Here is a 15,458-nt window from a genome sequence, read left to right as displayed (position 1 = left end):
TGAATCAGATCACAACACTCAAAACAATGGAATATTTTAAAATTAGAGTATGTCGCACCTCTTGTGGCTCACCAGGTTAAGAACTGACTAGTATCCATGAGGTTGTGGATTTTATCTTTGGCTTTGCTTAGTGGGTTAAGGATCCACCATTGCCGTGAACTGTGGGTTGGATCTGGCGTTGATGTAGCTGTGGTGTAGGGTGGCAGCTGCAGTTCTGATTCAACCCCCTAGCTCCAGGAATTTCCATATGCTGTGCATGCAGGCCTAAACTTAAATAAAAAAATCCCTTTCCACTTTAAATCAGTAGTCAGTAGCAACCAGTTGTTTTTTTTTGTTTTTTGTTTTTTGTTTTTTTTTACCTTGAGGGGATAGGGATATGGATAAATAGGCTTTTACTTTTAAAGGGGAAATTCTATATATAGCATATATTGGGAAGTGTGTTAACATTTAAAAATTCACGAACAGATTTATCAGTCGTTTTGAAGCAAAATGACCCAGAATTCAGAGGAAAGTATCTGGTACTTTTGGGTAGGTGTACAACAAAGCAGGAACAGTAGCTACAGTCAGACACTACCCTAGCCTTTGTCAGAACCTTACTTTTAATCAATATTTCATTCCTCACAGCACAATTTGGCTTCTAGGTCTAGGGAGGGACCTTCTTTGAGGAAACTCCTTCATGTCATTCCAGGGTGTTTCCTTTTGCCAGGAACACAAAATTAAACACTAGTCCGTGTACATTTATCCTGTCCCTTGTAACCAGAAGACAACTAATGTTGCTGTTCAGGCTCTTGCAAGCTTATACAGTCCATAGAATATATGTTGAGCCCCAGTAAAGACTTCACCGTGCTACGAGTGATAATTCCTCTAACTCAAGAGATAGTACTTTATCCTTAATATAAAAAGTTTGTTGCTCTTTATAATGAAAGATAAAACACTTAAGTTGGAAAGAAACAAACAAAAAAAATACCCACTGATGTTGGGCCTAAAAATGCCTATTAAAGCAGTTGGGCCAATTAAATCTTTATACTACCGATTAAACTGCCTAGTGCATAAAGTTTACTGATTTAAACTCTGGGTGGGTCAAACACTTGCCTCTCTCCAAACTGACATTTCAGCAAGGTGTTGACACCTGGTAGTATAATCTACTTCGATCTCTGGCAGAATCAATCGTGGAGCAGATAAAGAGGTGGGGGGCATCTTCTGATCGAAAAAAAAAAAAAAATACCCGTAAAGCTAGCTTGAGTAGCTTAAGCGAAAAAGAATGTTAAAGCATCGGCCAAAGACTGACTTTACTAGGAGAGCACTTCCTTAGAGAACTCCCCGCCCGACTCAGGATCGCTTGCTCCGCCCCCTGCAATTCAGGTCCAGCTTCAGAGGAGCTCCACGCCAAGCCGCGCGAAAGTTTCGTGCGTGCGCAGTAGGCCCGCTCAGTGCCGCGTGGGAAAGGCGGGACTTCCCTACCTCGTGCGTCATCTCCAGTGCGACGCTAGACGTCACTGGCTTGATTGGGAAGGGCAATTGTGGCTGCCGGCAGGCTCACGCCCACTTTACACCCCGGGTCGCCGGCGCAGGCGCATAGTGGCCTTGGCTCAGTGGGGTTCGCGGCTCGTGCCTGGGGCCGCGGTTTCGAGCTCAGTCCGCTGCGGGGTGGAGATGCTGTCTCGGCTCAGCGTTAGGTGGTTGCGGCCACTGCCTGCCCTGCCGCTGGGGCCCCTGAGTGCCCGGCTCGCGCCGGTCCCAACGGACAGCGCCAAGCGCTCCGCTTTGCCAGTGTGGGCGGTGGCGCCGGTCTCTGCAGTTGGTCCGGGCGGTGCCGGTGCCTGGTACGAGGTCTTGGCTACGTCGGCTCCGGTGCAAGGCGCCGAGGAGGTGCTGCTTAATGTGCAGTCTGCCACGGGCCTGCCCTGGTGGGGCAGCATTCTCCTCACCACCGTGGCCCTGCGTGGCGCCATCACGCTGCCCCTGGCCGCCTACCAGCACTACATCCTAGCCAAGGTGAGGGGCGCGAACCGCGCGTGGACCCTGCGTATCTGCTTCCGTGGTGAGCAGTGGTTGAGGTCTGCATGAAGCTCAAGATCCCCAGATACTTCCGGAGCGCTTAGTGTTCATCATCAGCACCAGTAAAGCAGCGAGCTTCTTCACAAAAAAGAATCAATGTTGGACAGAAATAAATGCAACATTTTTGTGGCTCTGTGACTGCCACAGAGCTTTTTAAAGACTCTTAATTAGTAGACTTTTGTTTCCTCAGTTTACATTACTGGGAAATCCAGGAATTGAAACAAAGTGCAGGGTGTAGTTCTCGTTTAATCCTTACAATAACCTGTGAAGTAGGTGCTGTTACATATTTTATGTTTGAGGGAACAGGACTTGAGGGTTATATAATTTGCCCTAGATCCACAGGTAAGTGTACAAGCTGGAAATTGAATTTGGTTGCAGCTGAGGATATCTTAAAACAAATTAACATCTTAAAGTTTCTTGACATGACCAGTAAACCACATTTTTAAATGAGCCGAGGGAATAGAACCATTAGGAATGGTTGTGAATAAAGATCCTTTATGTGCTTATAACAAAGTCTACTTTTTCTTTAGCTAGGTGGAAAATTTGCAGCCAGAAATAAAAAACATTTCAAGACATCTTAACCAAGAAGTTGCAGTTCGTGCAAATCAGTTGGGATGGTCCAAAAGAGTTGCCAGGTAAACTAATTATGTGCCTATAAGACTATGAATAAATATATAAATGAATAAATATATAAAACGTGTAATATTTATTATAGGTATGGGTATTCTGTAGCTTTAGCAACAAAGTAGTTCTTTTTACTCTAATATTTTAATGTTTATGATAATTTTATATACTGCACTGAAAGCAAAGAAATGAAAAAAGAGAATTTCTTGTTCTTACAGGACTCCAGGCTACGGAAAAAGAAAGATGTGTAATCAAATAATGACTGAATTAAGTATAAAAGATTATGTAGAAGCAGTTGGGTCGTCATGGAAAGTCAGGGAAGGCTTCACAGAATGAAAATACTGTGCCAGTCTTTTGGGATTTTATTCAACAAAGGGTTCAGATTATTTACAGACTTGACATTTTTGACAAGATACAGCAGGCAGCGACTCAAAGCTATGGAAAGGTAGAAAATATGAATGCCATGGTGAGAGCAACTGGGTAGGTTAAGGCTGTCATTCCTTTGTGGTTCCCCATGTAGTTGTCTCCCCGAGTTCTTAGATATTGCCCAGGGGTACCTGACTATCCTGCAATTATTCAGTAGGCACTTACAGTCCTTCTCCTTCAATCAGCCTAAGCTATTTCTGCTTAGTTTCCAAATTCTGATTCTTACTAGACTGTGTCAGAGTGTTCACTAGTTCACAGCAATGAGAACAATAAGGATTTTAGTATGAAAATATTAATATGTGTTTGTATATATGGTTATTCATACATTTTTATCTATATAGGTGTAAGTTCGCCACCTGTCTTCAATATGAAATTGTTTCTCTCTTTATATAGTGCTTAAAAAGCCTGACATTTAGGAGTTCCTCTTGTGGCACAGTGGAAATGAATCTGACTAGTATCTGTGAGGATACAGTTTCAATCCCTGGCCTTGCTCAGTGGGTTAAGCATCCAGTGTTCTCATGAGCTGTGGTTTAGGTCGAAGACTCACCTTGGATCCCAGGTTGCTGTGGCTGTGGCGTAGGGTGGCAACTGAGCTCCGATTTGACCCCTGGCCTAGGAACCTCCATGTGCCACATGTGCAGCCCTAAAAAGCAAAAAAAAAAAAAAAAAATGGGGGGCTGACATGTACAAAAAAAGTCATTCTGCAGTTCCTGTTTTGGCTCAGTGGTAACGAACCTGACTAGTATACATGAGGACGTGGGTTTGATCCCTGGCCTAGATCTGACTAGTAGCAGCTCGCCTGGGTTATAAATGCAGCCTCGACAAGACTTTGGCACCTTGCTTAAACAGCACTGGCAGGATAATTGTCCACAAACATCCTTACACAGATGAGTGGCTTTCTAGGAAGATACTTGTGAAGGTTTCCTGCATTTTCAATGGAACTAGGCGGGTTTTGTGTGTGTGTGTGTCTTTTTAGTGCCGGCATATGGAGGTTCCCAGGCTAGGAGTCAAGGAGCTGCAACTGCCGGTCTCTACCATAACAGCACCAGATCCAAGTTGAATCTGGGAACTATGCTGCATATCGAAGTAATGCCAGATCCTTAACCCCCTGATCAAGGTCAGGGCTGGAATCTACATCCTCATAGAGACAACATGGGTCCTTAACATGCTGAGCCACAAGGGGAACTCCCAGAATGGGGTTTTGAAGAGTGAAAGGAAGTTGTCAGGTGATCAACCAGGAAAGTGGACCATTGACATATATGCTATAGTAATTTGTAGTGGCATGCAGATGTGGAAGTCTTGATTTGTTGGATAACCCAAATCATTCAGGGACCAGAATATACAGGCATCTAAAAAAGAGTGACAGGAGGTAAAGTTGAAAGAGTAGGCAGAGGCTGAATTACAAAGAGCCTGGGTACTGTCTTAATTCAGTTCATTATAAATTGATTAAATTGGGCAAACCTATTGAAAACCTATGTTGTACAAAACATGCTACAAGAAATTTAAAGATGAAGACCCAATACTTGACCTTAAATGAGACTGTAGCCTAGAAAGTGGGACTTAAGAGCAGGAATAAATAATACGGTTAACAGAGAAATAGAATAAGAAAATATTTATGAAAGTGTTGATTGAAGAATGGAGACCATTTTTTTCCAAAAGGGAAAAGTGGGAGGAGAGGTAAATTAGGAGTTTGGGATTAACATATAACACACTGCTATATATCAAATGACAAGGACCTACCATATAGGGAACTAAGTCTACTTAATACTCTCTAATAACATATATGGGAAAAGAATCTGAAAAATAATGGATATGGGTATATGTATAAATGAATCACTTTTCCATACACCTGAAACTAACACAACATTAAAAATAAGTTATACTCCAATATAAAATAAAAATTAGGAGTTCCCATTGTGACTCAGTGAAAACAAATCCAACTAGTATGTATGAGGATTTGGGTTCAATCCCTGGCCTCAAGCAGTGGGTCAGGGATCCGGCTTTGCCGTTAGCTGTGTTGTAGATGAAGACGAGGCTCCAATCCTGCCTTGCTATGACTGTGCTATAGGCCAGCAGCTGTAGCTTCAATTTGATCCCTAGCCTGGGAACCTCCATATGCCACAAGTGCAGCATAAAAAGAAAAAAAGATCGAGGGGGGACAAAAAAAGAATGGAGACTGTTTTGACAGACCAAGAGCATACACAGTACAAAACTGCACTGCCCCAAAAGGTATGTACAGGGATCAAGTAATTGAGCTTGGCTGCTTTGGAGAGATTTGAGTAAAATGTGGTTTCACCTCTAGTATTTCTTTCTTTCTTTCTTTCTTTTTTTAATTGGGTTGTCTTTTATTATTAAGTTGAAAGGCTTTTTTTTTTTTTTTGTCTTTTTGCCTTTTCTAGGGCCGCTCCCTCGGCATATGGAGGTTCCCAGGCTAGGGGTCCAGTTAGAGCTGTAGCCACCAGCCTATGCCAGAGCCACTGCAACGTGGGATCCGAGCTGCGTCTGCGACCTACACCACAGCTCACGGCAACGCCGGATCCTTAACCCACTGAGCAAGGACAGGGATCAAACCCATGACCTCGTGGTTCCTAGTCGGATTTGTTAACCACTGAGCCATGAGAGGAACTCCTAGTATTTCTGACTTAAGTTGTGATCACACCGTGTCAGTAGGGAAGTTTCCCTTTCTAGCCTAGTTTGCTAAAATCCACCAGAAATAAAACCTATAGTCTGACAATGTCAGATCTATCAAATTGTTATATAATTTGCATATATCATGAAAGAACTTTGAGTGAAGAGCTTTATTTGCCTTTTATTTAAGCAGTCCCTCCACTAATACAACTTATGATAGCCAAAATCCTGCACAAGTCCTTTATTTTTATTTTTTATTTTTATTTTTTGTCTCTTGTCTTTTTAGGGCCACACCTGCGGCATATGGAGGTTTCCAGGCTAGAGGTCGAATCAGAGCTACAGCTGCCGGCCTACACCACAGCCACAGCAATGTGGGATCCTTAACTCACTGAGCGAGGCCAGGGATCGAACCTGCAACCTAATGGTTCCTAGTCGGATTTGTTTCCACTGTGCCACGATGGGAACTCCTGGCCCAAGTCCTTTAGCCAGTAACCGCAGCCTGGGTGTTTGTGCTATGGGGATGAAGCAGTACTCGTCATCTAATGACATTTTCTCCTTTCCCTTTTTCCCTCTTCCCTCAAATTAGGCTCACTTATCTGAAGGCTATGCGGAAGCTTGTTTCAGAGCTGTATGTTCGGGATAACTGCCACCCTTTCAAAGCCACTGTGTTGGTGTGGATCCAGCTTCCAATGTGGATCTTCATGTCTGTCGCTCTCCGGAATTTGAGCACAGGGAAAACACAGTCTGAAGGTAGTTATTACTGGAGTCAGTTTCCCCCCAAAAAGTTTTCTAATAGTGTCTTTGTACTGTAAAAACCAACAAAAACCAACCAAGACATAGAAAACACCCATACTTCTCATAATTCGAGTATGTTTTTATCATCTCCCTTGCAAGGCTATAGAGTGAAAATTAGGGTAAAGCAAACTGTTGAGGAAAGAAATGAATCTAGGAAGGACGTTGTTAGGACTGCTAGTTGGAGGTCATAATAAAACTAGTCTTATAATTCCTAACCAAGAGTTTTTTTCTGTTTGTAAATTTAAGAGACCAAAAAAGCTTTCACAGTTATCAATGTAAACATTAAGAAAGGATATAAACTAAAGGGTTTGTTTTATTACTTTCATTTAAAGGTGTTTCTGGAGTTCCCGTAGTGGCTCAGTGGAGGACGCAGGTTCGATCCCTGGCATTGCTCAGTGGGTTGAGGATCTGGTGTTGCCATGAGCTGTGGTGTAGGTTGCAGATGCGGCTCGGATCCCGCGTTGCTGTGGCTCTGGTGTAGGCTGGTGGCTACAGCTCCGATTCGACCCCTAGCCTGGGAATCTCCATATGCTGCAGGAGCGGCCCTAAAAAAAAAAAAAAATGTGTTTCTAACCAGAAAGTAATCTGAATAGACCTGGAAGAAAGCAACATATAGATGAAAATTTTTAAAAATTTAAGTCTGAAAAGATTGGCACTACGTATCTTTAATGTCTCTACATCTATTTGCTACCAAAAGCTTCTTGCCTCCTTCTCAGTACAGGAAGAGCTAATTTATGTTGTGGAATGAAAATAACCTGAAGAAAAAATACAAGTCTTTGGTAGAAGGGGCACCTTATTGGAGTTACTTTCCTCTGCTATTTTTAGAAATTATCTTATTTATAAAAATGTTTTAGCAGGTTTATCTGTTCAGGAGCAGTTAGCTACTGGAGGGGTCCTATGGTTTTCCGACCTTACCGCCGTGGATTCCACTTGGATTCTGCCCGTCTCTGTTGGTGTCATCAATTTACTGATAGTGGAGGTCAGTAGTTTTGTCTGTCTGTCTATCTATCAGCCATGCCCATGCATGCGTTTCCGGGCCAGGGATCAAACCCAAACCACACCAGTGACAACATGGGGTCCTTAATTGCTGAGCCACATGGAACTCTGAGGTCTGTGGTTCTAAATGTGATTTGCTTGCCATTGACGCCATTGAGATTGTTGTTGTTGCTGTTCTAACTTCAAATATAAATGTATTTGAGTTGGTGCTGATAACTCTGAGCTAAAATTGAGACTCCTTGGTTTTAGTCTCAGACCAGCTATTGATAAACTGCCCTAGGCCGGTTTCAAAGCTCGTAATTAAAATGAGAGAGCTGAATTAGAACACTTCCAAGATCTCTTTCAGCTTTAAAATTATATGACTCTAATACATACAGTTTTGGTTTTTTAGGGTTTTTTTTGTTTTGTTTTGTTTTGTTTTGTTTTCGGTCTTCTTAGGGCCACGCCCATGGCATATGGAGGTTCCCAAACTAGCAGTCCAATTGGAGCTGTAGCTGCCGGCCTACGCCACAGCTCACGGCAACCCTGGATCCTTAACCTGCTGAGCGAGGCCAGGGGTTGAACCTGCAACCTCATGGCTCCTAGTTGGATTCTTTTCTGCTGCACCACAATAGGACCTCTAAGGCATTCAGTTTTGTGATTTGCTTTCTGGTAAAGACAGCAATTAACGTGCCCAATCAATCTGCTTTTATTCCCACAATATGTTGGTATTTTGTGTGTATGTTTAATATGTCAATTTATAAGTAGTCAATACCTGACTGCTCTTTTTTATTTGTACAACCTTAGAAGAGTCATAGAACTTCTTTGTGAGGTGGAGTGGAGAAACATGCATGTAAAATATGATCTCTCGGCATGTCTCGCCATTATCCTATGTCACTTTACTTAGCACTTTAGGGGAAGTTTGCCTTTAATTCCATAAAGAACTGTTTTTAGATTCTGAGTAGAACTTAGACTCTTTTGCTTTTATTAAAATGTAGGTAGAGGCCAGTCGAAAGTCAGTTTGTATTTTAAAGCTTGTCTGATGTGCATTTTAGTAATACCATGTGTCTATATATTTCACCCTTGCAGATTTTTGCTCTGCAAAAAATTGGTACGTCTCGTTTTCAGACCTATGTTACATACTTTGTTCGTGCGGTATCAGTGCTGATGATTCCAATTGCAGCGACAGTACCTTCAGTAAGTAAGCAGCAGCGATGTGTGAAGCATGTGCTACAGATAAATCCTCTGTTTTTAGCTTAGATTGGCTGGGATTCTGCCTCTTCTATTGAGCTTCCTCTGACTACTTAATCCCTTGCTGTTTTCCAAGTTGCTGCAGTAACACATCTACTGTCTGTCACCAAGTGGCATCTGAATTTTTTTGTTGTTGTTGTTCTTTTTAGGGCCGTACCTGAGGCATACAGAGGTTCCCAGTCTAGGGGTAGAATGAGAGCTGTTGCCCCGCCTACGCCACAGCCACAGCAATGTGGGATCTGATCCATGTCTTTGACCTACACCACAGCTTATGGCAACACTGAGCGAGGCCAGGGATCAAACCTTTGTCCTCATGGATGCTAGTCATGTTCATTAACCATTGAGTCGAATCAGGAACTCCAACATCTGAATATTTCTTGTGATTATTTAATCCTTTACCTGAATGTCTCTCTCTCTTTTTTTTTCCTTTTGGTCATTTTAGGGCCACACTCACAGCATACAGAATTTCCCAGGCTAGGGGTCAAATCAGAGCTACAGCTGCTGGCCTACACCACAGCCATAGCAACACGGGATCTGAGCTGCAACTGCGACCTACATCTTGGCTCACGGCAATGCCAGATCCTTAACCCACTGAGCGAAGCCAGGGATTAAACCCACATCCTCGTGGATACTAGTAAGATTCTCTCCACTGTGCCATGATGGAAACTCCTACGTGAATGTCTCTTAATCCTCCTACTAAATCAATCTCCTTTTTCCTTTTTTAAAAATCTTGTCAAGTACCTTGCATAGTACTATGAATGTAGTATTTGCTCTGTTTGATTAGTCGATGTATTGAATTCTTTCTTCATAGACAAGGCCAAGGAATTTAGTACTTGAAGAAGAAATAAAACTTTGTGCTAGGTCTGTATGGGTTCATTTGTAATGTTATTTAATCTTATAACAACTTAATGAGATAAGTAACTTTTCCACATTTGAATGTAATTAAGCTTTTTTTTTTTTTTTTGTCTTTTGTGGGCCACACTTGCAGCATGTGAAGGTTCCCAGGCTAGGGGTCTAATCGGAGCTATAGCTGCTGGCCTACACCACGCCACAGCAACTCGGGATCCAAGCCGCATCTGCGACCTATACCGCAGCTCATGGCAATGCCTGATCCTTAACCCACTGATCGAGGTCAGGGATTGAACCCACAACCTCATGGTTCCTAGTTCGATTCATTTCTGCTACACCACGATGGGAACTCCCTGAATGTAATTAAGCTTTTCTAGAAATAGAAAAAGAAATGTTAGATCCAGCATTGCTATGAGCTGTGGTGTAGGTCTCAGACATGGTTTGGCTCTGGCGTTGCTGTGGCTATGCTGTAGGCCCACAGCGACAGCTCCAATTGGACTTCTAGCCTGGGAACCTCCATATGCTGCGAGTGTGGCCCTAAAAAGCACCCCCCCAAAAAAGAAATGTTATATTTGCAGTTATTTCATGTTTTTAGCTTTTTGCATATTTTCCATGGATACTTTAGTGCTAAGATAGCTAAAGCTGTGTCAAGTATATCTCTTTGCTAAGAGCCAACACATAGACCATAAAGTAGTAGTGATTTTTTGCTTGTGGTTAGAGTTATATCAGCTTATATAAAAGTACTTCATAGGATTTGTCTTAGGAATCTGAAATAGTATATTTTCAGCATCAAAAATGTCAATTCTCGGAGCTCCTATTGTGACGCAGTGGAAACAAATCCAACTAGGAACCATGAGGTTGCGGGTTTGATCCCTGCCCTTGCTCAGTGAGTTAAGGATCCTGTGTTGCCCTGAGTTGTGGTGTAGGTTGCAGACTCGGCTCAGATCTGTCATTGCTGTGGCCGTGGCGCAGGTCGGCAGCTACAGCTCTGATTAGACCCCTAGCCTGGGAACCTCCATATGCCGTGGGAGCCCTAAAAAGACAAAAGACAAAAAAAAAATCAGTTCTCGCTGTGGCACAATGGGATCAGCAGTGTCTCTGGAGTGCTGGGATACAGATTCAATCCCTGGCCCAGCCCTGTGGGTTAAGGAGCCAGTATTGCCACAGCTGTGGCATAGGTTGTAGCTTTGGCTCAGATCTGATCTGTGGCCTCAAAACTCCGTATGCCACAGAGCAGCCGCCTCCCCAAAGTCAGTTAAATGTTAAATGGTTTTAAGCTGTCACTTAGACATAATACTGTCATTAATCCTGTGTGAAATAAGTTTCTTCATTTCTAAAATAGATACCATAATGTCTTTAAGAATTAGCGAAATATCAAGTGCCTATTATAGTGCTTTTTGTGTAATATTGTTATAAAATACTCTGTAAAGGAGTTCCCGTCATGGCTTAGTGGTAGCGAACCGGAACACTATCCATGAAGACGCAGGTTTCATCCCTGGCCTTGCTCAGGCTGTGAGGCTGTGGTGAAGGCCAGCAACTACACAGCACTAACAGCTTCAGTTCAATCCCTAGCAAGGCGTATAGCCTAAAAAGACCAAAAAAAAAAAAAAAAAACTCTGTAAAAACAAAACAGTACAAGTTCACTGCATTTCTAGGAAGTAACGCTGATTATAACTGAGGCAACCCCCACATCAAATTAGGAGCAATGAAGTTTTAGTGAAAGGTTGGGTTCAAAGGAAGTAATAATAGAGATTTTAAAAGTAAGCCTTTTAAATACCCAAAAGCTTATTCTCTCAAATATAGGAAATTCACAATTAAGCAGTTTAGTGTAGAGTGGCTGTAGCATCTCTGTAAAGACATGAGAGAGCCTGCTTCTCTCTCTTTTTTTAAATTTTATCATTATTTTTTATGATAGTTGATTTACAGTGTTCTGTCAATTTCTGCTGTACAACAACGTGACTCAGTTATACATTTATATATTCTTTTTTTCACATTATTCTCTATCATGTTCCTTCATAAGTGACTAGATATAGTTCCCCTGTGCTGTACAGCAGGATCTCATTGCTTATCCAAATGCAGTTGTTTGTTTTTACTAACCCCAAACTCCCCCTCCCCCTCAGCAACCACAAGGCTTTTATCCAAATCCATGAGTTTGTTTTCTTTTCTGAGGACAGGTTGGTTCATTTGTGCCTCTTTGGTTTTTTTTTTTTTTTTTCATTTTTTGGGTTTTTTTTTTTTTTTTTTGTCATTTTTGGGCTGCACATGTGGCATATGGAGGTTCCCAGGCTAAGGGTCTAATCAGAGCTACAGCTGCTGGCGTACACCACAGCCACAGCAACGCCAGATCCGAGCCACGTCTGCAACCTACACCACAGCTCAGGACAAGGCCGGATCCTTAACCCACTGAACGATGCCAGGGATCCAACCCATATCCTCATGGGTACTAGTCAGTTTCATTACTCATGAGCCATAGTGGGAACTCCCTGTGCCATATATTAGATTCTAGATAATAAGTGATACCACATGGTATTTGTGTTTCTCTTTCTGACTTACTTCACTTAGTATGAGAGTCTCTAGTTCTGGCCGTGTTGTGGCAAATGGCATTATTTTGTTCTTTTTTATGGCTGAGTAGTATTTGCCTACTTCACTCTTAAAGCTGCATCACTTACAGCCTGTAATTTCTGTCTTGAAGGCTACAGGATGGCCATGAGGGCCACTGGAGCTTGTTGTCTTGCAGGAGTGGTAAAAAGATACTTCAAGTGCAGTCAGCACTGGGAACCTTGCCAAATGTCCCAGCAAACACTCATGCTTACATCTTAAATACATGGCTATAACTAATTGCAGAAGAAGCTGGGAAATACAGTCATTTTAAATTTTTTTTTTCTTTTTCTTTTTTTTTAAAGTTGATTCACAATGTTGTGCCAATCTGCTGGACAGCAGAGTGACCATGTCATTTATATATATACATAAATACACACACACATTCTTTTTTGTGTGTTTGTTGTCTTTTTGTGACTGCCCCTGCAGCATATGGAAGTTCCTGGGCTAGGGGTCAAATCAGAGCTGCAACTGCCAGCCTATACTGAAGCCATGGCAACACCAGATCTGAATCACATCTGCGACTTGCACCGCAGCTTGCAGCAAAGCCTACTAGTCCTTTAACCCACTGAGCGAGGCCAGGGATGGAACCTGCTGAGCCACAGGAGAAACTCCCCACATTCCTTTTTTTTAAATATTATTTTAAAAATGTCCTAGGTCTAACCTAGGAGGTTGGATGTAGTTCCCTGTACTATAGCAGGACCTTATTGTGTATAGTCCTTTTTTTGAGATTGCAGTATACCCTGCAGGAAAGTAGGAGTTTATTACTAAGGAAGAACAGTGATACTCAGTAGGCAGTTTGTAGTCTGACGTAGTTGGGCTCAGAGTTCTGTTTGCTTCATGGGTGAGTTAGATGATAATAATAGCTAATATTTTTTCAGCATTAACTTTGTACCAGGCACTGTTTTAAATCATTTACATATATAAATGCATATATTTCTCCCAACAATGCCCTGAAATAGATGCTATTACAATCCTCACTGTAGTGATGAGGAAACTGAGGCACAGTGAGGTTAAGTAGCTCATCCAAGGCCACTCATCTATTAGGTGGCAGACTTAACACACATGCAGGCATTTTGGCTCTTATTCTTAACCACTATGCTAATCCACATTTGAGGTTGCATTACTTTCTGCCCTAAAAAAAAAAAAACCTTGCTCTGGAGCAAATGCAGGTGCTTAATATAGACCACATACTGTGCTTACTTCTACATGCATTTTCTCATTTATTCCTCACAGCATCCCTTTGAGGTAGGCATAGTTCTGTCTGCATTTTATAGAAGAGAAGATTGAAACAAGAAAAATAACTTAGCCAAAGTTAAATAGATTTCAAACTCAGGCGGTTTGTCTCCACGACCTGGCCTCAGACTCCATATGGTCTTGCCTTTGGGGCCTGATTACCTTCTCTCTCTCTTTTTTTTTTTAATTTTTTTTATTTTTAATTTTTTTTTCAATTTTTATGGCTGCTTCAGCAGTATATGGACATTCCCCAACCAGAGATTGAATCCGATCTGCAGCTGCGGCAGCACCCAATCCTTTAACCCACTGTGCCACAGGGGAACTCCAGGGCCTGATTATCTCTTGATGTCAAAGAAAAGTTTGGGAAAGACGTATGTATGTATGAGAATGTTCTGAGAAGCTGCAGAACTTAGTCTTTGAACTAAAGAAATCAGTTTGGCAGTAAAAAAAGAAGCTGAAGAAAATGCGAGGACTATCTGTTTCAGGAAAAGGCAAGTTAATGCTTTCCTGACTACACTTAGAAACTGGTTACTGGGAAGAGTTTGGGAAAAAGATGACTGTATGAGGGAAGATGAGGTCTAGGGTGGCTAAGTTGGTCATCATTAATGGCCGTGGCCCCAGTAGCCTGCCTTCAATATAGCAGTTTGTCAGGACTCCAGGGGGGAAAGTATCTTAATTGCCGAAGAAGGAAGGTGAGATCTCTCTTGGCGCTCTGCCTGGGGTCTGTTCTCTGTCATCTGCTTTCTTTCATGATCTCCTTTTGGTTTCTTTTTGCTTTTGGGTCTTCCTTTTACCTTTCCTACCTCTCTATTAGATCAGGTGTCTAATAGCCATTGAAGGTTTTGTTCAGTCCTGGTGTACTTCTGTTTACAGAGACTGTAATTTTCTCTTTTGTTGCCTGCCTGTTTCTAGATCTTGGTGTCCTTGGAGCAGGCAGAGGTGCTAACATTCATGTCCTTTCTTTTTATAGTCGATTGTTCTCTACTGGTTATGCTCCAGCTTCGTGGGTCTTTCACAGAACTTGTTGCTGCGTTCTCCTAGATTTCGCCAGCTTTGCCGAATACCGTTAACCAAGTCCGATTCAGACACTCCTTATAAGGACCTCTTTGCTGCCTTTTACGCCAAGTTCATTTCAAGGAAATGACATACTTTCTAGTAATTTTGAAACAATTTTAAGTTTCACTGTTAGTATACCTAGAAGATTTGGAAATGCAAATGTGACTTAATTTGATTTCATTTAAAATCATAAGCTCTGTGGAATTCCCATCGTGGCTCAGCAGTTAATGAACCTGACAAGGATCCATGAGGATGCGGGTTTGATCCCTAGCCTCGCGCAGTGGGTCAAGGATCCAGCGTTGCTGTGAGCTATGTTGCAGATGCGGCTCCGATGGCGTAGGCTGGCAACTGTGGCTCCGATTCGACCCCTAGCCTGGGAACCTCCATATACCTTGAGTGTGGCCTTAAAAAGAAAAATAAATAAATAAAATCATAAACTCTGTGAGGTACTATGGATTAAGATATAAACTACATATATTTGACAATAAGTGCTAAAAATGTAGTATGTTTAATGGTATACTAAGAGTATAAAAGTATAAACAAAGGCCTGTTTATAAAATTATAGAGCTTGTTGGAAGTACCAGAACTTTGGAGAAGAGGACTAGAAAAGTTTTATAAAGAGAATCCAGTGGGGTGATTCTTAAAATTTTGGCAGTGTGGAGCATCATAGACCCATTTGGGCATTTGATAAAGCCAAGGTTTTCTCTTCCAACCAGTCCTGAAACTCACAACATAGAGTCCTTTGACTGCCCCCCGAAGGCCTTCTAGTAATTCCTAACTAATGAATACTCTTCTGATGGACCATATTTTGATGATCAGTTAATGTGTGATTTAAAAAAAAAAAATGAACTTGAGAAGTTCCCTTTGTGGCACAGCAGAAACGAATCCAAATAGGAACCATGAGGTTGCGGGTTCAATCCCTGGCCCCACTCAGTGAGTTAAGTATCTGGTGTTGTGGTGAG

At 42.1% G+C, this 15,458-nt stretch overlaps 1 protein-coding gene across 2 annotated transcripts; it reads left to right on the top strand.

Annotated features, from left to right (window-relative positions):
- The first annotated feature begins 1,132 nt into the window (after window positions 1–1,132).
- LOC125138029 (cytochrome c oxidase assembly protein COX18, mitochondrial) lies at window positions 1,133–14,938 on the top strand. Of its 2 annotated transcripts, none has more exons than XM_047799263.1 (6): window positions 1,133–1,995; window positions 2,593–2,693; window positions 6,323–6,486; window positions 7,389–7,510; window positions 8,596–8,703; window positions 14,411–14,938. In XM_047799263.1, exons 1-6 carry the CDS (start codon window positions 1,654–1,656, stop codon window positions 14,582–14,584), a joined length of 1,011 nt encoding a protein of 336 aa, XP_047655219.1. In that variant the 5' UTR covers window positions 1,133–1,653; the 3' UTR covers window positions 14,585–14,938. The 2 variants fall into 2 exon arrangements, with proteins under 2 accessions (XP_047655219.1, XP_047655218.1); XM_047799262.1 differs by having other exon boundaries at window positions 1,135–1,995; window positions 7,386–7,510; window positions 14,411–14,731.
- The last annotated feature ends 520 nt before the right edge of the window (window positions 14,939–15,458 follow it).

Source organism: Phacochoerus africanus, chromosome 10 (genome assembly GCF_016906955.1).
Source record: "Phacochoerus africanus isolate WHEZ1 chromosome 10, ROS_Pafr_v1, whole genome shotgun sequence".
NCBI lineage: Eukaryota > Metazoa > Chordata > Mammalia > Artiodactyla > Suidae > Phacochoerus > Phacochoerus africanus.
This window is presented reverse-complemented; position numbering and strand designations above follow the sequence as displayed.